General features: G+C 43.8%; 1 protein-coding gene across 1 annotated transcript; it reads left to right on the forward strand.

Moving 5' to 3' along the window:
• Nucleotides 1-3,989: 3,989 nt before the first annotated feature.
• Nucleotides 3,990-27,273, forward strand: aldh5a1 (aldehyde dehydrogenase 5 family, member A1 (succinate-semialdehyde dehydrogenase)). The gene is made up of 10 exons (XM_055654904.1): nt 3,990-4,369; nt 7,514-7,597; nt 12,286-12,456; nt 14,086-14,202; nt 16,052-16,195; nt 19,383-19,526; nt 21,457-21,615; nt 22,904-23,073; nt 25,441-25,499; nt 26,401-27,273. The coding sequence occupies exons 1-10, from the start codon at nt 4,082-4,084 to the stop codon at nt 26,604-26,606; spliced, it is 1,542 nt and encodes a 513-aa protein (XP_055510879.1). The 5' UTR covers nt 3,990-4,081; the 3' UTR covers nt 26,607-27,273.
• Nucleotides 27,274-27,746: the final 473 nt, after the last annotated feature.

Genomic DNA, 27,746 nt, shown 5'->3' on the forward strand with positions numbered 1-27,746 from the left:
TGCCCTGTGCTTGAAACTGCAATGGAAATGTAATGAAAATGCAATGAGCTGTTTGGCCTGCTCTGTGCTCGAAATTGAAATTAAATTAAATGAGTTGTTTGGCCTGCATGAAACCACTAATTTCAGCCCACAAGGCCCCTATTCGCCGAGAAACCAGTCCCTTTTGCCCAAAATGCCCGTATTAGCCCAGGAGTAGCATCCTGGCCTGTGCCCGTCCCGGAAAAGTTAAAAAAAAGTGCTTTCAGTGAATTTCACTATTTTTTAAGAGCCCTTTCAGCCCATCGGGCCTGGACTACCCCAGGAGGAGTCCCTTCGGCCCATCAGTAAGTATTCCCCCTGCAAGTATTAAACCTCACCCCAGTATTTTTCTCTCTCCCATCATTGGCTCCCTGTGAGATCCAGGCCAGGATAGACTTTCCTCCTTCATTGCTGTGATCTGCAGAAAAATATGAAAAATGTCTAAAATTGATTCTCCACCGTCTCCCCCTTCCCTCTCACAAAGTCCCTCACCTGTTTTGGGCAGAATTTCTGGCAGTTTCTGAGCTGCCAGCCCACCAGGCCTGAGTGACTGAGCTACCAGCCCACCAGGCCTGAGTAATTGAGCTGCCAGCCCACCAGGCCTGGGTGACTGAGCTGCCAGCCCACCAGGCCTGAGTGACTGAGCTGCCAGCCTACCAGGCCTGAGTGACTGAGCTGCCAGCCCACCAGGCCTGAGTGACTGAGCTGCCAGCCCAAGAATCCATTTGGCCCACAATGTCCATACTAGCCCTCTGGAAACTAGTCCCTTTGGCCCATAACACCCATATTAGCACTCCAGAAAGCCTCCACTGTCCACCAATATTGGAATTGGTGGAGAGGTGGAATATTGCGTTGGGGGACCAGCCCTCCCGTGTGAACATGGGACCCAACGGGTCCCACTTACTCTAGTATGACAATAAAACACTCTTGACTCTTGAACCAACGCTGTGTTCCCTCAATCGCATTGGCAGAGGTACAGTATCAGCGATCAGGCACAGATACAGAAATAGCTTTAAAGATATATTGTGGCGGTACCTGGTGGCTAGCCAGGGGTAGCGAACCCTCGGCTCAGGAGGGAGGAGTTGAGCATCTCAGAGTGGGAGGCGTTGGGTCATGGGGCCCGACCTGGGTATTTAAAGTCAGGTCACGGGGTTGGAGTTGGAGGCAGCACAGTGCAGTAATAAACACCATTATGTTCACACAACTCGTTTTCGACTCATTCTTGGCTGGTCTCCTGGAGTCCCCGCTACACTGATGACCCCGACGACCAGGAGTGTAATCCTGGACAAAGTTCGCGCAAAAATGTACAGCGCTCACCCCTCCACGAGGTCGAGCTCAACGCAGTAGTTCTGAAGCTGCCTACCTTTGGACCTCGTAGCTGGGGGTTTGGTTTCGTCAGGTGGAATCCCAGTTCCATGTCCACGGCGTAACGGTCAACGAGACTCGGTACCATTACGTGTTAGGGGCTCTCGACCTAGAAAAAGCCAGTCGGGTCATGCCGTACCTCGATAAACAGCCGGCGGGGGGTAGGTATGCAGGCCTCAAGGAGCTGCTGCTCCGGTTCTATGGGCCCGGAGTGGATGGATGAGCTACCATGGGTGCTGTTGGAGATTCGGACTGCCCCTCGGCATGGCATTGCCCCTTTCCATGTGCCACCGGCTCTGGCGGACTGCCCTTACATTTTTTTGTGCCGCGGCGCCCACCGGTTGCCCTTGCAATGACAATTAAATTGACTCTTGACTCTTGACTCTCTTGCAACGGCCCTATGAAGGTCCCTTTCGGGTGCTGCGGCACAAGACAGCAACATTTATACTGGACACGGTGGGGCCGGCAAGAGACTGTGTCCGTGGCGCACTTTAAGCCAGCTTGATAAATCCGTGGTGCAGCTTAAGCCATGTGGATAAATGTGAGGTTATCCACTTTGGTGGCAAAAACAGGAAAGCAGACTATTATCTAAATGGTGGCCGACTAGGAAAAGGGGAGATGCAGCGAGACCTGGGTGTCATGGTACACCAGTCATTGAAAGTAGGCATGCAGGTGCAGCAGGCAGTGAAGAAAGCGAATGGTATGTTAGCTTTCATAGCAAAAGGATTTGAGTATAGGAGCAGGGAGGTTCTACTGCAGTTGTACAGGGTATTGGTGAGACCACACCTGGAGTATTGCGTACAGTTTTGGTCTCCAAATCTGAGGAAGGACATTATTGCCATAGAGGGAGTGCAGAGAAGGTTCACCAGACTGATTCCTGGGATGTCAGGATTGTCTTATGAAGAAAGACTGGATATACTTGGTTTATACTCTCTAGAATTTAGGAGATTGAGAGGGGATCTTATAGAAACGTACAAAATTCTTAAGGGGTTGGACAGGCTAGATGCAGGAAGATTGCTCCCGATGTTGGGGAAGTGCAGGACAAGGGGTCAAAGCTTAAGGATAAGGGGGAAATCCTTTAAAACCGAGATGAGAAGAACTTTTTTCACACAGAGAGTGGTGAATCTCTGGAACTCTCTGCCACAGAGGGTAGTCGAGGCCAGTTCATTGGCTATATTTAAGAGGGAGTTAGATGTGGCCCTTGTGGCTAAGGGGATCAGGGGGTATGGAGAGAAGGCAGGTACGGGATACTGAGTTGGATGATCAGCCATGATCATATTGAATGGCGGTGCAGGCTCGAAGGGCCGAATGGCCTGCTCCTGCACCTAATTTCTATGTTTCTATGTTTTGAGCGAGCCGGTTCTGGTCGCCCAGCATCATCGTCGCGGACGCCCGCCGTCGCGGGTTCCTGTATGTTTTTCCGGGCGGGTCGAGGACTCTGTTCGGGCGGACGTGTTTACGCGGTCAGGCCGCCTTATTCGGCGTCCCGTCCGTTTCAGTGCCTCCGGTTTTGGGGGTGGGGGGGGGGTCATGTGGCGGTACCTGGTGACTAGCCACAGGTAACAAACCCTCAGTTCAGGAGGGAGGAGTTGGGTCATGGGGTCTGACCTGGGTATTTAAGGTCGGGTCACACCCGGTCACGGGGTAGGAGCTGGAAGCAGTGCAGTAATATACACCATTACGTTCACACAACTCGTTTTCGCCTCATTCTTGGCTGGTTTCCTGGAGTCCCCGCTCCAATATAATACTTACTTACTTTTTATTACAGACTCAAGGTCCAGATAAAAGAGAAGACATTACATAGAATAAATTGAATACAAAAGCACTGTAAATTGTTTTTGTTTTAGTTTATTTTTATTTGTTCCGAACAAGTAAAGACATAAATAGGAATAAATAACAACAACAAAATCGAAGTAGTCAAACAATTGGACATTCCAGGCAATATTTGCAAAGCAATGAAAAGCATAAAGCAAAATTTAAATGTCCAACACTTTTTCTTTACAAGCTCGAAAAGGAGTGAGAAGAAGAATAACTTATTTAATCTCACCCCTTCTCCCTAAACCCTTCTTCCATATTTAATAATTAATTAATAATAATAATACCCTAGACAATTTTTAGAGATGCATACGGACATATATATACATACAACTGATATACACATACAAGTAATATGTATGAAGTAACAAAAAAACATAAATAAATAATAAATAAAATAATAAATAAACATTAACCCCTGTTTGTCAACCATCCCCTTCATCCCTGTACCTTGTGAAAACAAGGTTTTTGTAAGTCATTTTGAACTGGTTCATATTTGGACATTGCTTTAACTCCACATTCAAACTGTTCCACAATCCTACTCCACAGACCGAAATACAAAAGGATTTTCTGGTCGTGCGGACTCTTTGTACCTTAAAATTAAATATTCTTCTTAAATTATAACCCCCCACTCGCTCATTGAATATTTGTTGTATATTTCCAGGTAAGTTTTTAAATTACTTACTATAATGTAAAGTTTATGATTAGCAAGTTTGCAGATGACACTAAAGTGGGTGGGTGGTGTTTGTAGGAAGCGATGACGGTTGTTGCAGGATCTTGTTGTCACCACCAAAGATACTCCTCTATAATCTTTGGTCACCACCCTCTGGTCCCGACTCCGCCTCGGCCTCGGCATCTGCTGCTGTCGCCCAGCTGAGGGAAGATGCTGCGGCGCGGTTGCCCGACTCTGCGAGCGGCTGCCCGGCTCCAGCCCGCGGCCCCGGCCCCGGCCTACTCGAGCCTGGCCGTGGCGGGGTCGCCGTTGCTGCGCTCCCGGGCCTATGTGGGCGGCCGCTGGGTGGAGGCGGAGGGCGCAGCGCGGTTCGCGGTGCAGGAACCGGCCAGCGGGCAGATGCTCGCCCGGGTGGCCGACTGCGGCCCCGAGGATGCCAGGGCGGCCGTGAGGGCGGCGCATCAGGGCCTTCCCGCCTGGAGGGCGGCCACCGGCAAGGTTAGAGAATCCCCCCTCTCCCCCGGGGGCAATGTGGGGGGTAGGGTGGGGATAGGGCGAGAAGGGTAGGGGCAGGGCAGCCACCAGCAAGGAATGAGGGGTCTGGTGAGGGTAGATGGGCCGAACTGCAGCCGGGCCCTGGGGGTAGGGTGTATGGGGGGTGGAGGGAAGTAGGGGTGAGGGTGGAAGGGGAAGGGGGGGTGAGGTCATAGGGATGGGTGGGCGGGGTATGGGGGGGATCAGGCAAGAGGTGTGGGGCAGGTGGTGGTTGGGGTAGAATAGGGTGGGGGGGGCCAGGGGATAGGAAAGGGTAGGGAGGCGGGAAGGGTAAGGGGCAAGGGGCAAGGAGCTAGGGAAGAGTGCGGGTGGGATGGAGGGTAGGGCAGGCTAGGGGCATAGGGGTTGGGGGCGAGGGGTTAAAGGGGCTGCGGGGGGGAGATTGGGGGGGACGCACGGCGGGCTGAGTCCGAGGAAGTGGACACGGCAGAGGTCTAGGCTAGGGACGGGGATGAGAAGGAGCTGCGAGGAGGCGTTTGGGCAGGAGGAGGACTAGGGGTCGGAGGGGTTTGAGTGCCTTGGGATCAGGTGATCCTGGGGGGAGTGGGCTTTCAGGATGTCTAGGGATGGTGGTTCAGGGTATCTGGAGGGAGGAGGAGCGGGGTCTGGTGGAGGGTGCTCTAGGGTTGTGGGTCTCATGTGGTGTCTCGGTGCCAAGAAGAGCTCTTGGTATTCCAGGGGAAGAGAAGGATCTCTGGGTCAGATGGAGGAGGGTTTAGGAGCTGTCGTCTCAGGTAACAACTCGGTTTGGGGTGCGGAGTGTCTCAGTGCCAAGGGGTGATCATTCTGGGTATCTTGGTGTCAGGGTCTAGAGGTCTTGGGATCAGATGGAAGGCGTTCTCAGGATCAGGGAGTACTGGTTGAGTCAGGGTTGTGGGGAGTGCTGGTTTTGTCAGGATGGCGGGGTTGCTTGTTATGTTAGGGGGAGGTGCTGGTGCGTGGGGTTGGGGAAGTGCTGGATGGTTTGGGATTTGGGTTCAGGATCAGTTTCAGTTTATTTTATTGTCACGTGTCCAGAGTGAAAAGCTTTTGTTGTGCGCTGTCTGCTTGGGGTCGGTGAGTTCTGTGTGTCCTGAGGGTTCTGGATGTGATCGACGGGTTTCTGGATGTCTCAGGGTCAGGAAGTTTAGTTTAGTTTAGAGATACAGTGCGGAAACAGGCCCTTCGGCCTACTCACACTAAGGACAATTCACACCTACACCAAGCTAATTAACCTACAAACCTGTACGTCTTTGGAGTGTGGGAGGTAACGGCATATCTCAGAGAACCCCCATGCGGTCACAGTGAGATCGTACAAACTCCATATAGACATAACCGTAATCGGGATCGTACCGGGGTCTCTGGCGCTGCAAGCGCTGTAAGGCAGCAACTCTACCGCTGCACCACTGTGTCACGCACAAACCCGGGACCATCTATCAGGCTCTGTATTTATTATCTTATCATTTTATTGAGTTGTATCCATCGTAAATTCCATTTCAAACTAATCACAAACCATTTGTGTTATAAGGTAAAGTGAAATTTCAAGGCCGAAGATAGACACAAAATGCTGGAGTAACGCAGCAGGTCAGGCAGCATCTCTGGAGTAAAAGCTGAACCCTTCTTCAAAAGGGGTATGAAGAAGGGTTCCGACCCGAAACATTACTTATTCTCTCCAGAGATGCTGCCTGACCCGCTGAGTTACTCCAGCATTTTGTGTCCATCTCTGGTATCATGCGGAGAGAAGGGACGTGAATTATGAGGCCAGAGGATCAGGTAGAAGGAGGAAGTGGAAAGGGGGCAGGTTTGTGGGAGAAATGGGTGTACATCCAGGTGGGGCACAAGGAAAGGAAATCTGTTTCCCCTTCCACTTACATTTAAACCTACACCTCCAGATTCTGGGAATGGTTCTACCCAGCTGTTATCAGGCAACTGAATCATCCTAACAACTAGAGAGCAGTCCTGAACTACGATCTACCTGATTGGTGACCCTTAGACCACCTTTGATCGGACATTACTGGCTTTACCTTGCACTAAAGGTTATTGCCGTATCATGTATCAATACACTGTAAATGGCAAAATTTTAATCATGCATTGTCCTTCTGCTGACTCGTTAGCACACAACAAAAGCTTTTAACTATACCTCGGTATACTTGACAATAATCTAAACTGAAACTGTAGGAAGGAGCTGCAGTTGCTGGTTTACACCAAAGATAGACACAAATTGCTGGAGTAACTTAGCGGGTCAGACAGCATCTATGGATGGAAGGAATGGGTGATGTTTCAGGTCGAGACCCTTCTTCCGTCCTACATTTTCATTACGCGTCCATCTCCCATGAAAATAAAGAAGAACTAGAATCTCTATGGCGACATGGTTTGCATTTGCAATTCCTTGTGTCTGCAGTAGACTGTAATTTAAACTAGCCACAGGCATATAGATAGACTACAATCCTTTCCAGACAAAGGAAGGGCTTGTAATGTTAGTCCAACGAAAGGCAAACTGGTCTTTTGCCGAATTTTGAACATCGCCCGGTCTAGCGTATAAAATCATGAGAGGCGTAGATGCCCAGAGTGGGTGAATCGAGGACCAGAGGACGGGTTTAAGGTAAAGAGGAAAAGATTTAATAGGAATCTGAGGGGTAACTTTTTCACACAAAGGGTGGTGGGTGAATGGAACAAGCTGCCAGAGAGGGTAGTTGAGGCAGGGACTATCCCAACATTTAAGAAACAGACAGGTACATGGACAAGGTTTGGAGGGATGTGGACCAAATGCGGGCATGGGACTAGTGTAGCTGGCATGGGCAAGTTGGGCTGAAAACCTGTTTCCACACTGTATCACTCTATAACTCTACTGACTTCAAGCAGTTGCGAAGTCGCTCATCCAACTGCCCTGACTAACTCTGTGCACTCCTCACCACTGGAGTTGCACTCTTCAGTCACTGCCTGTGTTGGCCAGTTGTCCGCCTTAGCAGACCATCAACTCTTTGGTTGTTCCAAAATGATTACATTTCATAGATAGAATTGACCACAGGATTATACCATGTTTATTTTCCCTAAAGTCAAGTCTGTACTCATTTCAGTTAATTTGTTTTTTTAAATCTTTGTTTTCAGGAGCGAAGCAATCTATTAAGAAAATGGTACGACTTAATGATAAAAAACAAAGACGAGCTTGCAAAATTAATTACTGCAGAAAATGTGAGTAACCAAAAATGAATTATATTATAATACGCTCCTCGGAGTTTGATTCCTTAGGAGTTATATTAAAAAGTAGTGAATATTAAATACTTCTGTGACTAAAATAAAAGCATTCAAATGCTAAAACAAAAGCACCCCAGGTCTTTTATACAGCAAGTCATATTTGAATAATGGTACGGTATCAGAGGAAGAAAATGTCCAGGATTGGCCACTTGTGCTATACTGTTTTGAATAGTTCCATTATTCAAAGTTTATTGTGATAGAGCGAAGACATTTTACGTCATCAATAATCCTGGGTTTTTAAACTATTTTATCTGAAAATGGTTTTAGAGTTGTATGGCACAGAAACAGGCTCTTGGGTTCACTGAGCCTGTGCCAAACCTCATGCCTATCAATAGACAAGTTTATCAATACTAATTCCACTTGCCCACGTTAATTCCATATCACTACACCCTTGGTCAAAAATGTGCCAAGATGCCTGCAAGATGTTGTTATTGCTCCTTCCTGCTCTGGCAGTACATTCCAGGTACCTATTCCAAGTGTACTCCACATTTTCCAAACCCTTTCATTTTTCTTAATCTTTTGTAGGGAACTTTTATCTAATTTCTCACAGATCTCATTTTAGATACATTCTGTAGAAACGTCCTAATCCAACTTGCTAGAGACAGCAGAAACAAATTCAATGCAATAGACCACGAAAAACTCAGCACAAATCTATTTGAAAAATATTATAGTTGCTGTTTGTGAGTCATTTTAACTTTCAAGCACGCTGCCTTTCTATGTTATTATTTCCCTACTGTGTGTACAAATATCTGTTGCTGTTCAGTGTTCAATTTATTGTATTGGTATAGACAACAGGTGCAGGAGTAGGCCATTCGGCCCTTCAAGCCAGCATCGCCATTCACTGTGATCATGGCTGATCATCCGCAATCAGTACCCCATTCCTGCCTTCTCCCCATACCCCTTGACTCCACTATCTTTAAGAGCTCTATCTAACTCTCTCTTGAAAGCATCCAAAGAATCGGCCTCCACTGCCTTCTGAGGCAGATAAATCCACAGATTCACAACTCTCTGGGTGAAAAAGTTTTTCCTCATCTCTATTCTAAATGGCCTACCCCTTAGTCTTAAACTGTGGCCCCTGGTTCTGGACTCCCCCAACATCGGGAACATGTTTCCTGCCTCCAGTGTGTCCAATCCCTTAATAATCTTATATGTTTTAATAAGATACCCTCTCATCCTTCTAAATTCCAGTGTATACAAGCCCAGTCGCTCCATTCTTTCAACATATGACAGTCCCGCCATCCCGGCAATTAACCTCATGAACCTACGCTGCACACCGTCAAAAGCAAGAATGTCCTTCCTCAAATTTGGAGACCAAAACTGCACACAATACTCCAGGTGTGGTCTCACCAGGGCCCTGTACAACTGCAGAAGAACCCCTTTGCTCCTATACTCTACTCCTCTTGTTATGAAGGCTTTCTTCACTGCCTGCTGTATCTGCATGCTTACTTTCAGTGACTGATGTACAAGGACACCCAGATCTCGTTGTACATCCCCTTTTCCTGACATAATCTAATTGGAATTGAATTTAGGATTTATTCTTTTGTAAAATGGTGCAGTTGAATACGACCATTGTTTAAAAATGTGAATAAGGAAGAGTGGATTGACTTTGTGTGTTTTTAAAAGGAATGGATATATTAGCATTGTATTTGGATAAGAAATAAAACAATTTAACCAAAAAATAACACATTTTGTTCTTGATTGTGTGGTGACCTCGGTTTCTGTCCATAGATAACATGCGTTACATCTGTGCGTTATCTCCATGATGAATGAGTGATTGTCATTATGCCCGAGTCCACGCCGACCAGCAATCACGCACACTTATCCATCCTACACACACTAGGGACAATATTACAATTATACCAAGCCAATAAACCTACAAACCTGTACATCTTTGGAGTGTGGGAGGAGGCCGGAGATCCCGGGGAAAACCCACACATGTCACGGGGAGAACGTAGAAACTCCGTACAGGCTGCACTTGTAGTTAGGATCGAGCCTGGGTCTCTGGCACGGTAGGCAGCAACTCTACCCCTGTGCTGCCGTGCCGCCCCTACTAGACATAAGTCTTTAAGATATACAGCGTTTAGCATAATGTACAGAGCTTTACATATATCAAAACTTAAAGGTAGATCGTTAAATTCAGTAGTGATTAATAAAATTGAAATAAGCAAAGACAATTTGCCTTCCTCTTTCAACGTGCATTATGTGTTAGGAAGGTGAATATTTGCACTCCTATCACTAAACAGGCTGGGTTAATTCAGTGTTTTGGGATTGATTTTGAATTGAACATGGAGTTTTGAAGAATATTCTGAAATTATAATAAGATTAGAAACATTTTGTTTCATATATTTTTGAAAATTACTAAAACATAAATAAAACTGCATTAGCACCAGATGCATTTGAGAAAAATGTCAAATCTTTGTTCATAGAAACATGGAAAATAGATGCAGGAGTAGGCCATTTGGCCCTTCAAGCCAGTACTGCCATTCAATATAATCATGGCTGATCATCCAAAATCAGTACCCCGCTCCTGCTTTCTCCCCATATCCCTTAATCCTGTGAGCTTGAAGAGCTATATCTAACTCCCTCTTGAAAACAACCAGTGAATTGGCATCCACTGCCTTCAGTGGCAGAGAATTCCACAGATTCACAACTCTCTGGGTGAAAGGGTTTTTCCTCATCTCAGTCCTAAATGGCCTACTACTTATTCTTAAACTATGACCCTTGGTTCTGGACTCCCCCAACATCGGGAAAATTTTTCCTGCATCTAGCCTTTCCAATCGCTTAAGAATTGTATTTGTTTCTATCAGATTCCCTCTCATCCTTCTAAATTCCAGTGTATATAAGCCTAGTCAATCCATTCTTTCATCATATGTCAATCCCGCCATCCCGGGAATTAACCTGGTGAACCTGCAGTATATAATTCTATGACTGTGTGCTAGATTAAGTTTGCAAGATGTAAATGCTCAGCATTTGTCATGCTCAGATGAGGTCACACTTGGATTGACGTTTTAAAGTTTAATTATTATTAACTGAACCCATGCTCAGTTAATGTTTTATTTGATCATGGAGCGGTGCAGATTTGAATTGGTGAGGATCAATTTGTAGCCTAAAAATACAGAAAAAGGCATAGCTCTTTGATGTTGATTAAAGAGATGCTTGTACCTTCAGTCCACAAAGTGTAGCATTTACAAGTCAAATGTACATTTGGTTAGACCTCCATAATTGGATTCACCTTCTCTACCAGAATTCTACAGCAGCAATTGGTCCATCCTGGGTATACATTGGGAAATACATATGTTTCAGAAACTAGAAAACTGTAAATCTCAAAAGAGATTCTGAACTAATACAACTACCAAAAGAACTTCATTAATGATGTCTGCCTTGAGACGTGCCAGCCTGGTTCAAAGAGGGAGGGAAGGGTGGAAAGAAGGGAGGGCAGGTAAAGTTAGTAATGTCAAAATGCCAGCAGACTAATTGGCATCCACTTCATGGAGTGTCTGCTCCAGACTGCAGGAATACGTGCTGAGGGACGCACTGACACTTGGTGCAGCCATAACCAAGGCTCTGTGGGGGATGACCACTGTCTAGGGTCATCCCGCTGCTGGAGACTGGGGGGCCAGGGTGTGGTGGAAAACTAAGGAAGAGATATCACCCCAGGGGACCACATGAGTGGCAAGGGTGCCGGATATAATAATAGTTTTTGGGAACACTACCAAATATAATGCAAACAAATGTAGCTATAGCCGTGGAGAATGTCAGAGGAACTTTGCACAGTTCTTTTTGTGCATAGTTTTTTTTATCCTGAATAAAGTTTTATTTTGGTTTTTTTAATGTAGTGTCAGCAGGAAACAGTGTGAAATTAATCCCTCCTGGCAGTCAACTCTTTTTCCCTCATGGAATTAAAGTCTACATTTCAAGTCCAAATAATTTAGAATGCAAAACCCAAATTACTTACCGTCAATAAAATTATGTTGTATTTGCACAAAGATATTGATTTACATCATTTGTAGAATATATTGTCTTAAGTTTTATGTATATATATGTCTGTATGCATCTCTAAAAATTGTCTAGGGTATTATTATTATTAATAATTAATTAATTATTAAATATGGAAGAAGGGTTTAGGGAGAAGGGGTGAGATTAAATAAGTTATTCTTCTTCTCACTCCTTTTCGAGCTTGTAAAGAAAAAGTGTTGGACATTTAAATTTTGCTTTATGCTTTTCATTGCTTTGCAAATATTGCCTGGAATGTCCAATTGTTTGACTACTTCGATTTTGTTGTTGTCATTTATTCCTATTTATGTCTTTACTTGTTCGGAACAAATAAATAAATAAATAAATAAATATTGACGTGTCATTCTTAATATTATACATTTAGAGTAGTGTATCTTCAATTTCATTCTTATTGATTTGATGTTAACATAAGAGCCCTGGAACAGCTTATAATGGTGCTTGGCAACTGAACTCATAACCTGACAATGTTTCAAACCAATCTAATCACCACACTGCCTCAGCATACGTGGCATTCGGACCTGCAAATGTCCTGAAATATGAACGCCAATGCTTTTATTTTATTTACATCTCTTCAGTAGTAACACTAACTCTTAGTAAATAATCCAATTCAGGGGAAACCACTCAAGGAAGCCTTGGGCGAAACACTATATGCTGCGTCGTTCTTGGAATGGTTTTCAGAAGAAGCTCGTAGGGTTTATGGTGACGTTGTTCCTACATCTTCGCCAAACCGTAGGATCCTGATCCTGAAACAACCCATCGGAGTAGCGTCTATTATAACTCCCGTAAGTAGCATTTTAGGAGTGATGTAGGAGGACTTTACGTGCTTGCATTTCATAATCTGCAGATTTAGAATAAGCATGTTGTAAGAGGTCGCAGTGAGTATTCTGTAAACGTGTTAATCCCCAATCCATTTATGATTCTGAAATGTGCAACGATCAAGAGGCAAGATGACTTGTTCCAAACCACTGGTCCGGTGATCAGTCAATAGACAAACATTAACAAATAACTTGTATGATAGGAAGTTTAGCACAAAATTATGTGATTTCCCCAAGTGCTTATTTGATACACGGGTAAATATCTCCCTACTGACTGAAAAGGTCTCGTACAAAGGTAACTTTAAAACTTTTTCCCGTAAATAGTAGTGGTTAAGGCTGTCTTTATTTTTGTCTTTAGCATGATGGGGTGTAACAAGTCACATCCTTTTATGCTAACATCTGTTGTGAAATTACAGATACTTCAGCTCACTTCAATGGTCCAATAGATATTTATTGTTGCATATGCAATTAAACATTACACAGTGATTGATGCCAGCCATGTTTAGCGCCATTTTATCGAGTTCAAAGTCCGGATTCCCGCGTGATCATTCCACCGGAGGGGCTCCCGATCCCCTCCTTTGCTCAAGACCGGCTCAGACCACAAACTGTCATCTCTCTCTCTCTCTCTCTCTCTTCTCCTCACCTGCCATCTTTGCTTCCCGGGAGGCAACCTCCTGCAGCCTACCTTAACCCACCAACTGGCCCTTTCTCTCCAAGCCTGACATCCCAAGCCACTCCATGCATTCCACTTCCAACGAGTCTCCAAACGAGTTTGGCCGCCCGGCAAAGCCTCTTTGCTGGTTTCGGCTGACGGACAAAATTCCTCCAGCTGCCTTCGGCCTTTTGACGAAGCCTCCGGCAGTTCTGCGACAAATGAATTCCGGGTAGGTTTGGCTGTCCGCCGAGCCTTCGAGGCCTTATATATAAACCGGCTTAGGACAATTTGAAGAGTCCAGTGTTCATTCTTGGAGCTATCATCACATGTCATCACATGTTATGTAAGTAACAAACCTACAAACATAGGAGCAAGCCCTTTGGCCCACAGAGTCTATGCTGATCACGATACCGAAATAAATTAACTTCATCTGCCTATACATAATCCATCCCCTCCATTCCCAGCACATCCAAGTGCCTATCTTAAAAGACTTAAACACACTAGTGTGTCAGACTTAACCACCTCTGACAGTGCATTACAGGCACCCACCACCTGTGTGTAAAAACAAAAATATTGTCCCACACATCTTTAAACTTTGTCCTTCTCACCTTAAATTCATGCCCCCTAGTTTTTGACAATTCCACCCTGGGTAAGGCTCTGACGGTCTACCCACTCATAATTGTATGTACTTCTATCAGGTCACCCGTCAGCCTCCAGTGTTCCAGAGAAAGAGATCCAAGTTTGCCCAACCTCTTCTTTTAGTTAATACCTGATAATCCTGGCAGCATTCAAGAAATGTCACAAATGAATCGAAGATTATGCTGTGTTAGCACAGTGCTTGTAATTTGTATGTCCAACAGTCTAAGGTACATCTCTGTGCGAATGTAATCTTTAACCTGTAATCTCTCCAAAGCTGTTCTACCATGTTGTTTTCTTCACAGTGGAATTTTCCCAGTGCCATGCTGACCAGAAAGGCTGGGGCTGCCTTAGCTGTAGGCTGCACGGTGGTGGTGAAACCTGCTGAAGATACTCCCCTATCTGCATTGGCACTGGCAGAGGTGAGCTGTAGAAATGAAAGAAAGCTCCGAGAAACAAAATTACACTCGTACATAGGCTTGTTTGTATGTCGTGGAAGATAAGTAACAATACACCTTTCAGCTAATCTCCCTTCCACAAAATATCTTCCAATTGCTTGTCTTCTGGGAAAAAATTCTGGGAAACACAAAACAGCTACGACCAATTGAATAGTTCTCTATTTTTTTTATCAAAAAATGTATTCAGTTATTAAAAATAATATTTACAATACAATAAAACAAAACAGAACACACCACCATAATACAAAACAAATAAATATACTAAATAAACTACTATACAACTATGTTACAATGCTTGTCATGGATGCATTCGACCCCCCTCGGTGCCCGCGGTCCAGAATAGTTCTCTCTTGGGTGGGGACAGGGGTGGGGGTTAGGTTTGGTTTAGGAAACAGGCCCTTCAGCCCAGCGAGTCCATACCGACCAGCGATCCCTGTTAAACTAGCCCACACTATACACTAGGGACAATTTACAACTTTTACCAAAGCCAATTAACCTACAAACCTGTACATCTTTGGAATGTGAGAGGAAGCCAGAGCACCCGGACAAAACCCACGTGGTCAAGGGGAGTCCATACAAACTGTACGGACAGCACCCGTAGTCAGGATCGAACCCGGGTCTCTGACGCTGTATGGCAGCAATTCTACCACTACACCACCCTGCCACCCTCTACAATTTGCCGACTTAGTTAAAATATCTAGGCTCCATCACTATGTTGTAGAATAATGGACTCATGCTTTCTATATCAGTTTGTTTACTATGTTCAGCTGGCATCTACCACGTGCCCTGTTGGAAAATTGTGAAGGGTACACTGTCCCTTACTCTCAATTTCTCTGCCACATCTGCTCCCAAGATGATGCTTTCCATTCTAGGACAGCTGAGATGTCCTCTTTCTTTAGTAAAAGTGGTTTCCCTTCTGCTGTCATAGACGCATCCTTAGCCCGTGTCCTCTGTGTTCCGTAGTTCTGATCTCGCTCCCCTTTCCCCAGACTGAACAAGGGTAGAGTTCCCCTGGTCCTTACAAATCCAATACATTATTCTCTGGCATTTCAACGTGATCTCACCACCAGTCAGATCTTCCCATCCCCACCACTTCCCACCCAAGACGCCCCCTCCCCAGGTACTTTCCCCTGTAACCGCAGGAAATATAACGTATAGCAGGGTGACCAAAACTGAACACAATAATGCAAACGCAGCCTCACCTACATCTTGTACACTGGATGTGGGAGGAAACCAAAGCACGCAGAGGAAACTCACGCAGGGAAACTCGCAGGGAGAACATGCATACTCCACACAGGCAGTGCCTGAGGTCAGGATCGAATCAGGATCTCTGGTCCTGTGGGGCAACAGCTCTACCAGTTACGCCACTGTACTGCCTTCTCTGGAATCTTACTGAAGCTTTGTAGAAAACAGTTATTGTTGTGTATATATATACACTCTTGTATAAATGAGGGTGCATATCCTCACTTGGTAACGCTATACTGTTCAATAAAACTGTCATTGATCATAAATAAGCTTCCTCATGCTGGCTCTTTGGGCTTCCTCCTCCTTACTATTTTGTAGTTAAATGCAAGTATATTTGCATTTGTATTTATACAAAAAAAATCAAAGTGTGCACTTAATAAAATTGTGAATAAAATTTACATCCAAATCTTTGTTCGGAGGAGAAAATAAAACTTAGATGTGTCACCTAGTGTAAATGAGTGACTTATGAGATATTCAAGCAACATAGCTTTTGTTTTATTTTGTACGAAGTATTAACAACTTTTTTGTTAAATGTTAATGCAGTGTGTTAAAGATAACTGTCTTGCAGCTTGCAGATCAGGCTGGGATTCCTGCAGGGGTTTTCAATGTAATTCCCTCCTCCAAGTCCAACACACCTGCTGTAGGAGAAGTGCTTTGTACCGATCCTCTTGTTGCTGCCATCTCTTTTACTGGGTCTACAACAACTGGAAAGGTGAGTGCTTTGGTGCCTTATGGTCGAGGGACTTCTTCTGATGTATCTTCTTATGTTGACGGATCAATAAAATGTTATACAGCCTGGGAGTTTTTTGAGGAAAGTTGGAAATGGTCAGTTGTATTCCCATGTGAACCGTACCACGGTTTTTGTAAGAGCGTTGGAACTTGTTTCAAAAATACCCAATTAAAACACTGCAGTTTTTCAATATTTAAGAAGGAACTGCAGATGGTGGAACAATCGAAGGTAGACAAAAATGCTGTAGAAACTCAGCGGGTGAGGCAGCATCTATGGAGCGAAGGAATGGGTGACGAGAACGGTCTCGACCCGAAACGTCACCCATTCCTTTGCTCCATAGATGCTGCCTCACCCACTGAGCTTCTCCAGCATTTTTGTCTACCTGCAGTTTTTCAATAAGCTTTTGAACAACATATAAACACACATAATGGATGAATGACATTTCCAGAGGACATTGGTTTAAGGTGAAGGAGGAAAGATTTAATAGGAACCTGAGGAGTAGCTTTTTCACACAAATGGTGTTAGGTGTATGGAACGAGCTGCCAGAGGAAGTCATTGAGGCAGGTACAATCGCAACTTTTAAGACACATTTAGACTGGTGCATGGATAGGACAGGTTTAGAGTGATGCGGACCAATTGTTGGCAGGTGGGACTAGTGTAGATGGGACATGTTGGCCGCTGTGCGCGACATTGGGCCAAAGGACCTGTTTCCAATCTGTAAGACTCTGACTGAACACTGCACTTGTTTTACACCAGTGAAATTAGAGTAGGAAACAGGACATTTGTAGCAATTCATTGGCCTGATCAATATAATGCACCAATCATATGTTACTGTTTTAAAGTAACATAGCTTTATTGGTGATTGTAGTATTGGATATTGATGAGGCGGGTTATGTTCAGCAGATGGGTGGACAAAGGGCTGGGAGATAAGGTTAGAAGATGCGGAAAATGTGAAGCCAGATGAAGGGAAATAGGTTCAAGGAGGTAGGGGAGGAGAAAGAGTTGGATAGTGGAATAAATTGATGCACATCCAGGTGGGGCACACAAAAAACGGGAGGAGAAAAGGGGGAGGGTTGTTGGTAGGTTACCTAAAACTGGAAAAATTCAGTGTTCATACCATTGGGCTGTAACCTAAAATTGGAGAGTTCCAAATGAAATTTTCAGCTTGCGTAGCTTACAACACAATGAATTCAAACATTGGATTCTCCAATTTTAGGGTTTGCAGTTGGGTAGCTTATGAGGTCATAAGGTCATAAGTGATAGGAGTAGAACAAGGCTGCCATTCAATCATGGCTGATCTTTCTCTCCTAACCCTATTATAACCATATAACAACCATATAACAATTACAGCACGGAAACAGGCCATCTCGGCCCTACAAGTCCGTGCCGAACAAATTTTTTTTTCCCTCCCACCTGCCTGCACTCATACCATAACCCTCCATTCCCTTCTCATCCATATGCCTATCCAATTTATTTTTAAATGATACCAATGAACCTGCCTCCACCACTTCCACTGGAAGCTCATTCCACACCGCTACCACTCTCTGAGTAAAGAAGTTCCCCCTCATATTACCCCTAAACCCCTAAACGCCCTAATACGCCCTATTCTCCTGCCTTCTCCCCATAACCTCTGACACCCATACTAATCAAGAATCTATCTATCTCTGACTTTAAAATATCCACTGACGGCTTCCACAGCCTTTTGTAGCAAATAATTCCACAGATTCACCACCCTCTGACTAAAGAAATTTCTCCTCGTCTCCTTCCTAAAAGACCATCCTTTGATTCTGAGGCTATGACTATGAACCAAGCCTTTCACTATTCTGGATGTTTCAATGCGGTTCCCCCCTCATTCTTCTAAACTCCAGTGAGTAGAGGCCCATTGCCGACAAACGCTCATCATAGGTTAACCTACTCATTCCTGGGATCATTCTTGTTAACCTCTGGACCCTCCCAAGGGCAGCGCCCAGAATTGCTCACAATATTCCAAATGCGGCCTTACCAGCACCTTAAAGAGCCTCAGCATTACATCCCTGTTTTTAGATTACACCCCCCTCAACAGTATCTACCTATCATTTGCATGGTTTTGTGTGTCCCCCCCTCCCCCACTGCAAAAATAAAATCAGTGTGATGAAGGGTCACAACCCATAACTTCACCTATCCTTATTCTCCACAGTTGCTGTCTGATCTGCCGAGTTACTTCAGCACTTTGTGTCTTTTTCTGGGGGTGAAAAGGTTCTGAGTTGACCCACCTATGTCTCTCTTAATTTTATACACTTCTTTATCGGGTCTCTCCTCGGCAGCTGATGGTCCGGAAGAAACAATTTAAGTTTGTCCTCTCCTTATCATTAATACGCCCTAATCCTGGCATAGTTTGGGTAAATTTATGTGGCATCCTCTCCAAAGCCTCCACATTCTCCCTGTAATGGGGCTACCAGAACAGTGCACTGTCCTCCAAATGCAAACTAACCAAAGTCCTACAAACCTGCACTGTGATGTCCTAACTCTTGCACTCGGCCTACTCAACCTCTCCCTATAGCTCAAATCTTCTAGTCCTGGCAACATCATTCCTTGCAGCGTAGGAGGATGAGGAGTAATCTTACAGGGGTGCATAAGATTTTGAGAGGAATAGATCGCGTAGATGCACAGTGTCTTGCCCAGAGTAGGTGAATCAAGGACCAGAGGACATAGGTTTACGGTGAAGCGGAAAAGAATAAGGATCTGAGGGGTATCTTTTTCACACAAAGGGTGGTGTGTGTGTGTGTGTGTGTGTGTGTGTGGGGAACAAGCTGCCAGAAGAGGTAGTTGAGGCTGGGACTATCCCAACATTTAAGAAACAGTTAAACAGATATATGGATAGGACAGGTTTGGAGGGATACGGACCAAATGTGGGCAGGTGGGACTAAGCCAGTGTGGGCAAGTAGGGCCGAAAGGCCTGTTTCCACACTGTATCATTCTATGATTCAAAAGTGGTAGAAAACTCAGAACCAGTATTTTGGAAAGATTATGCTTGAGCAATTTTGCATCCAGTTCTGGAAGATAATTTCTTCCTACAGGTGACAGAATAGATCCAAAATCAAATAAAAAATTGAATATGTGAATTTTGGTTAATAATGACCAACTCGGGCTCTGTGACAGATCTTTGACACGTTATCATTGAACCTTTCAGATCCTGCTCCGCCATGCCTGTGACACTGTGAAGAAAGCTTCTATGGAGCTGGGAGGGCTGGCTCCCTTCATTGTTTTTGACAGTGCTGACTTGGATCAAGCTGTAGTTGGTGCCATGGCTTCCAAGTTCCGAAACTCTGGACAGGTGAGCAACGGGATGTAAAGCACAGAAACCTGGCATTAACGCTGGAAGGAGTGAACCAGCCACAAACCACTCTGCAGCCTGCATTGTCCAGCATCTCCTACCCCATTTGTTAATGTCTGCCGTTCCCACGTTGAGCCTCAGTTACCTCAGAAACCATGGAGGGTGGATTTAATGGCGACAGCTGCAACGGGCCTTCAGCTGGGACTTTGAAATGGTGCAAAACCTGGCGACTCGTGCATATGGACTCAGTGAGCTGTTTCTATGCATTCATAACTTAATCGGGGATTTAACTTATGTATCTCAATAACCTCAATAATAAGGACGGCACATTGGCGCAACGGTAGAGATGCTTCCTTACTGCACAAGAGACCCGGGTTCGATCCTGACAAATTGTGGTGTCTGTACGGAATTTGTACATTCCCCCCGTGACCTGCCCGGGTTTTGTCTGGGACGTACAGGTTTGTAGGTTAATTGGCTTGGTAAAATTGTAAATTATCCCCAGTGTGTGGAATAGTGTTCGTATGGTCGCTGCGGACTCAGTGGGCCAAAGGGCCTATTTCCGCGCTTTATCTCTAAACTAAACTAAATCTTACTGATCTGTGTGCAAAAAATAATAATTTCACTGTACCTTGGTATAAGCGATAATAAAGAACCATTAAACCATTGGAAGTAAAGCATTTTTTAAATCTAAGATGCATTTTAAGGTAAAGCTATATAAACAAATGCAAGAAATAGGACTGAGGACTAATAAATTTCAATGAAGTGGGGAAAAAACAGCCTTTATGGAAAATAGACTGATGCATCTGTGTTGTAAATGTGATAAGATTTAGACTGTCTGGCAGTCACCCCTTGTTTTTAATTGCCAGAACATAATATCAGAATCAAATACACAGGACAAGATGTTAAGTCCCTTGTGCCAATAGGTGGGGAGCATTTCACGACATTCGTTGATTGTTGAGAGTGGTAGACGCTCAACATCGGTGGGGGGCGGGGGGGTGATACGTATATCTTGGCCTGTGTAACCTTCAGGATAGTTGGGCACAGGACACATCATCAGTAGTGTACCCTTGCATCACTGGGTGTTTCGGCCTTTTAACACTATACACCCTCCACAAGGGCGGCCCGCTGCAGGATGATCAGCCCTCAGCGCGTGTCCCGTGTCAAACCATCCCAAAGATTCACCCTGACGTACTTGGGGCCCAGCATGGGTCTTTCCGCTTGAGCCAAATCCACCGGCTGCTTATTTCAGCCGCCTCTGAGAGTGATCTTAATAAATAATGAGCACTGAAAATGTAGAAACTGAACTGCAGCTGCTGGTTTATATTAAAACATGACCCAAAATATTGGAGAAGTCTGAGGCAGGGTCCCGACCCCAAACATCACCTATCTATGTCCTCCAAGGATGCTGCCTGAACAGATGAGTTATTCCAGCACTTTGTGCCATTTTTTTGTAAGCCAGCATCTGCAGTTCCTTTTTTCTACACAACTTCCATGGCCTTGCCCTCGCCAACGGCTATTTGTAATGAGCATTGAACCACTTCAGTTGGAGCCACGCAGGTCATGGGGAGAATGTACAAATTCTGTACAGACACCATGCGTAGTCAGGATCGAACGCAGGTCTCTGATGCAGTAAGGAAGCAACTCTACCACTGCGCCAATGTGCAGCCCTTATTATTAAGATTATTGCCATACATCAGTACAATCCCAGATTAAGTTATGAATCCGTAAAAAAAGTTCACTAAGTCCATATGCAGGAGTCCCCAGGTTTTTCACCATTTTCAAAGTCTCAGCTAACTGAGGTTTTGTTTATTTTTTTTTTTCAATAACTTGTCTAGTCTACTTTAGCATCATTCATTGCTGTCTGACATCTGATATGCGCAATGTGTTCATCAAGTATTTATGTTTTGCTGTTTTCAAATCCCGAATGTAGACTTGTGTGTGTGCAAATCGGTTCCTAGTGCAGGAGGGAATCCACGATGCTTTTGTGGAGAAGTTGGTGAAGGCAATGCACAGTGAGTTGCGTGTTGGAAGCGGATTTGATGAACAGACCACACAGGGACCTCTAATCAATGAAAGAGCAGTGGAAAAGGTAACTCATAACATGCTTTCAAATAAGGCGTCATTCATAACATGCTTTCAAATGGAAAAAAAATGTAAAGCTTCTCAATCTCTGAAAAATTGGCAAAATACTTATGATTTATTATTTTAACGGAAACTCCGATCAAAAATGAGCAACTAAGGTACCATTCCTAAATTAAGCAACAACAAATTGTGTATTAAATTGCATTTAATATAATAAAATGCCTGCTGATAGTTCAGGAGAACATGTTAAAATGTGGTTTGGTCTAGAGTCAGAGAAGCAGGAGGAACACAGATAGCCAAATGTTTGGTTAAATGCATTGCTTGAAAGAAGTATCAGAAAATAGGAGTTTACAATCGGGAAAGGTAAAGCATTTTAGTGACCAAGGAAGGGGTGTAAAGGGAATCCAGCATTAATCTCTAAGGAACTTCTTATCGAGTCTACACCACTAGATTAGAAATTGTTCAGTCAGAGCAGGGGAAACTGAACGCTCTTTCCCTGACTCCTCTAAGGAACTGAAACCCATCATCTACCTCTTTACACCCATCCCCAACCCCACAATGTTGAGCAGGAAATAAACAAAACTATAGTTGTGAAATACAAATCTAAGAGTCATAGAGCTGTGAGAAGTGACAATAGCAAAAAAAAACAAGACCATGGCGAAAGTTAAATGATTCAACATTTTAAATTTGCTTAATGGGCCTGTCCCACTGTAAGAACTAATTCAAGAGGTCTCCAAAGTTTCCCCTGATCCCAACTCGGAGAATTACGGTAATAGCCGCTCGTAGGTACTCGGGGCTCTCGTGGACATTTTTCAACATGTTGAAAAATCTTCATGGGTCTTCACGAGCTTACCATAAACCATTTTTCACACAGAGAGTGGTGAATCTCTGGAACTCTCGGCCACAGAAGGCAGTTGAGGCCAGTTCATTAGCCATATTTAAAAGGGAGTTAGATGTGGCCCTTGTGGCTAAAGGGATCAGGGGGTATGGAGAGAAGGCAGGTACAGGATACTGAGTTGGATGAACAGCCATGATCATATTGAATGGCGGTGCAGGCTCGAAGGGCCGAATGGCCTACTCCTGCACCTATTTTCTATGTTTCTATGTTACTGCGTTTCCTGAGTACCTGCCGTTAGTGTTACGAGCCGCTAAGAGACGTCCCGAACTCCGACGTACCCGCTACGTACATTTTACGTGCTTACCACAAGTTTTTTTTTTAAACTCGGGAGAGCTCTTGAATTACCCCGTACAGTGGGACAGGCCCTTAAGCCTCTATCTTACTACTCTTGTTTCAGGTGGAGCATCAGATAAGTGATGCAGTGTCTCGTGGTGCCTGCATCGTGACAGGGGGAAAGAGACATCATCTTGGAGCGTCTTTCTTTGAACCAACTCTCCTTTCTAAAGTCACCACAGACATGCTTTGCACACAGGAGGAAACATTTGGACCATTAGCACCTGTTCTCAAGTAAGAAAATATTAATATTTCTATTAAATATTACTATTACTATTCAGATATTTTTCCTTCAAATCTAATGAAAATTGAAACCTTTCAAAATATTCATTACATGACCTTTTAGGTCAAGACCTTCTGAAGAAGTGTCCCGACCCATACTGCTGCCTATCTGTCTTCCCGACATGCTACCTAACCCTGCTGAGTTACTCCAGCACTTTGTAACTGTAGATAGACACAAAATGTTGGAGTAACTCAGCTGGTCAGGCAGCATTTGATGAGACAAGGAGTAGGTGACATTTCAGGTCAAGACCCCAAAATGTCACCGGGGACAGTTGGGTCGGAGAGCCACGTCTGGCCCCGCCTCACCCGTCCCGACATAGTACAGCCTATGGAATGCAGCAGCAGCTGTCCGACCTTCGGACCTTCGCTTACCGCCGACATCACCACCACCCCTCCTTCTCATGGCTGACCATCGGTTCATGAGTTGGATGGGGTGCCGGACTTTGCACACGACGTCGCGCTCAATGTCTGGCACCCGGGTCAAAAATCCTCAGCTGGCCCGCTGGCCGGGCTTTGTGTGCAGTCCACACCCGGGCCAGCTCATCACTCGCCCAGCCACGGTGGAGTCGGTCAACGAATTACTGTCGGGAATTTTTCCCTTATTTTGACCTTTAGAACCCTTATTTGCGAGTTTGGCAACCCTAAACAGACCATACCCTAGAAACAAATGGGAAGATTAGCCTAAGACTCAATCATCTTGAATTATAGACTGGTGGTTTTTTCTTGGCTTGCCTTAGCCTCCATTTTTTTTAATTCTCCTCAGTGTGTGACTGAGCTTCAGCAAGATGCCATTAGGTGGCACTCGCGTCTTAAAATATGACAACAGTGCTACATAAAGTGAAGTTGGAGTTGCCTGGAAATTCATTCTCAATTCAATTCTATACCAAATGAAGACTCTAGAAACTCAGCCCGTCTCGTTTACAGATTCTAAATTAATTTAGCAAGTTTCAAAATTGGGATTGAAATAAATTAATGTGATTGGAGCAGAATTAGGCCGTTCGTCCCATCAAAATAACACTGCCATTCAAAAATGTTTGATCTATCTTTCCTGCTTAACCTCAGACGCCTGCCTTCTCCCCATAACCCCTGACACCCGTACTAATGAAATGTGCTTACAAAAATAAAATAATTTGACGATTATGAGGGGAGAAAGGAGGAAAATAGGACTATTGTCAGTAAATGTTTCATAGAGTCACCACAGGTAGGTTAAAAGGCCACTTTCTGAGTTGTGGAAATTATTAAAGTTGTAAATCTAAACTCTAACATGTTCACTTTATACATCTTTCTGATGCCTTTTGAATTAAGGCAATACGTCTGAAGAAAGGTCTCGACCGGAAATGTCACCCATTCCTTCTCTCCAGAGTTGCTCCCCATCCCGCTTAGTTACTCCAGCTTTTTGTGTCTATGCATGGTATCTTCATGGGATTAAACTACTTGAAGTAATATTGTAAAAATAAATTCATTACTGGTACAAAATATCTGTACACTTGGAAATTTAGAATATCTTTTTTTTCAACTACACAATACAAAATTAGTAACTCAATAAATCAAGTTAACAGTAACCAGGTGAATTCTGTGCAGTTCTGGTTTCCCTGCTATGTGCATGATGTCATTAAACTGAAAAGGATGCAGCAAAGATTTGCCAGGACTTGAATGATAAGGAGAGGCTGGATATACTGAGATGTTTTTTTTTTCCCTGGAGCAGAGGACACTGCCAGGTGCCCTTATAGAGTTATGCAAAATTGTGCTATACATATATAAATGACTTGGACATAAATGCAGATGAGTTGGTTAATACATTTGCAGACGACACTAAGATTGCTATAATTGCAGACTGAGAAAGGCCGTAAAAGTGTACATTTTGTGTGATGTATTTACAATGATGTATTTACAATGTGTTTGTTTAAGCAGTAAAGAACAGTGTCTATAATGTAGTTGAAATCACTTTAACGATTAGTGATTTTTTTTAAATTCCTGGGATTGCTCCATTATCTACGCGTTTTCCTCCTTGTCTGAAGAAGGGTCTCGACTCGAAACGTCCCCCATTCCTCCTATCCAGAGATGCTGCCTGTCCCGCTGAGTTACTCCAGCTTTTCGTGTCTATCTTCGGTTTAAACCAGTATCTGTAGTTCCTTCCTACTCATAAGTGAACCAACTTGGTATCAAAATCATAATCAGACACATTCTCCCTGAAAATGTGAGAGAAACAGATTACAAGATTATAAATAAAGAGTGGGCAAGTGTAACTAGTTTCTTAACTCTCAAAACACCACAGGACAAATAGCTCCCTATTAAGACCCTGTAAATTTTCAACTGCAGGTTTCGAACTGAGGAAGAAGCCATTGCCATCGCGAATGCTGCTAATGTTGGTCTGGCTGGTGAGTACATTCACTAAGGTCTGATATTCACTTTAATTAAAAACCATGCAAAAAAACAATGAAAACTAATAAAATTTAAAACCAAGAGAAAAAGCTGCATACTTACAATTCCAACAATAAAATGTTTGCCAATTGTGAGGAGTAGATCGGGTAGACACACAGAATCTCTTGCCCAGAGTCGGGAAATCGAGAAGGTGAGAGGAGCGAAAGATGTAATAGGAACCTGAGGGGTGGCTTTTTCCACAAAGGGTGGTGGGTGTATGGAACGAGCTGCCAGAGGAGGTAATTGAGGCAGGTACTATCGCAACATTTAAGCAACATTTAGACAGGTACATGGAAAGGACAGGTTTGGAGGGTTATGGGCCAAATGCAGGCAGGAGGGACTATCATAATCATGATCAGACACATTCTCCCTGAAAATGTGAGTAGAGCAGATTCTTTTACAGGATTATAGGGAAAGAGTGGGCAAGTATAACTAGTTGAGTCTGAAGAAGAGTTTCGACCCGAAACGTTGCCTATTTCCTTCGCTCCATAGATGCTGCTGCACCCGCTGAATTTCTCCAGCATTTTTGTGTACCTTTGATTTTCCAGCATCTGCAGTTCCTTCTTAAACACAAGTGCAACTAGTTTCTTTGTTCTCAAAACACCACATGACAAATGGCTAGTATAGATGGGACATGTTGACAAATTGGGCTGAAGGGTCTATTTCCATGCTGTGAGACTCTATGATTCTAATTACCAGCATGTTTAGTAGATCTGATGGGTTAACTGGTTTTGATTTGTATGACTGAAATCCTGAGCTAAAAGCAGTGACAGTGTAGGATTTAATAGAAATTAGTTTCTCAAACATTTTTTTTCTCGCTGCTTTTCAAAGATTTTCATTGTTCTGCTTGTCTTCCAGGTTATTTTTACTCTGGGGACATTGCTCAGATTTGGAGAGTGGCTGAACAGCTGGAAGTTGGCATAGTCGGTATTAATGAAGGGCTGTTGTCCACCCCTGAGGCACCATTTGGTGGAGTTAAACAATCTGGACTTGGGAGAGAAGGCTCCAAATATGGGGTTGATGATTTCTTGGAAATCAAGTATGTGTGTTTTGGTGGTTTATAAAGTTAAGCATTTGGAGAAATGTGGACGCCGTGTCAATCAGTTAATTTACTGAAACCTTACTACAGAAAATCCATCCATTGTCCATAACACACTAGATTTATCAAACATGGCACTTTAGATTTTTAGATCATGTGGATGATTTGTGGGGAACACTTTTGCATCTTAAATGTTTGTAATGTTTGAGTCGTTTAGTAACACTACTGTAATTTATAATAATTGGTTAAATTAGCCATTAACTATTTGTATTGTTTAAGACCCAGTTCTGACATCTGTTCACTTTTACAAAAAAATGTGCAATGTGCTATAATGCTTCTTATTTGTTCATTGAATTCAAAATTCTTAGCTGCCAAATAGCTAAATGTTTTAAAAGAATGGTCATTGTTACTTTATTTTTAAGTTGAATTAACTGCAAATTAACTTCCTTATGAAAGCTCTAGTCACTGACCTTATTAAATTATGGTTGTATTTAAAACATTGAAGGGATTTTTGTCATTTGGCTGTACTGTTTTAATATTTAATGTAAATAGCGTACTTTGTGCAAACATAAATCTGATTTTAGAACAGTAACTTTCTAGGGACATGATGAACGCTGGAATGCAGATCTCACGGTCTAAAAAGGTGGCCTACTACTGGATTAAACAGGAGAGTAAAGGATAAAGAAACACCACTTTCTTGGCTGTGTTTGTTTCAGCAACTCGATGTATTGTGTATGGCCATGATTTGGCAATAGGTGCTTTGTATTGATTTTGAGTTATTCCACAAATTGATGACTTTGCAATGGAAAAACTCTTAAGAGCTAGATTCACAGTTCAACTCTTCTGTGATATCAATCTTTCCTTAAAGTGGCAAACGTTAAAGGGTCTGAAGAAGGGTCTCGACCGAAAACGTCACCTCTTCCTTTTCTCCAGAAATGACCCGTTGCGTTACTCCAGCATGTTGTGTCCATTGGAATAGTTATGTATGTAGTCCTTCCAAAGTAGCAGAAAAATATTACCATGACACACGAGTTAAGTCTGAAGAACTTGTCAATTTATTCGCAGCTGTTTGTGCAGAAGCAAAAACAGGTCAGGTTTGAGACCAACATGTTAATATTCACTGTAAATGACATTATTTTCTTCATCACATTACATTGAGGGTGGA

The sequence above is a fragment of the Leucoraja erinacea genome, chromosome 2, assembly GCF_028641065.1.
Source record: "Leucoraja erinacea ecotype New England chromosome 2, Leri_hhj_1, whole genome shotgun sequence".
NCBI classification, from domain to species: Eukaryota; Metazoa; Chordata; class Chondrichthyes; order Rajiformes; family Rajidae; genus Leucoraja; species Leucoraja erinaceus.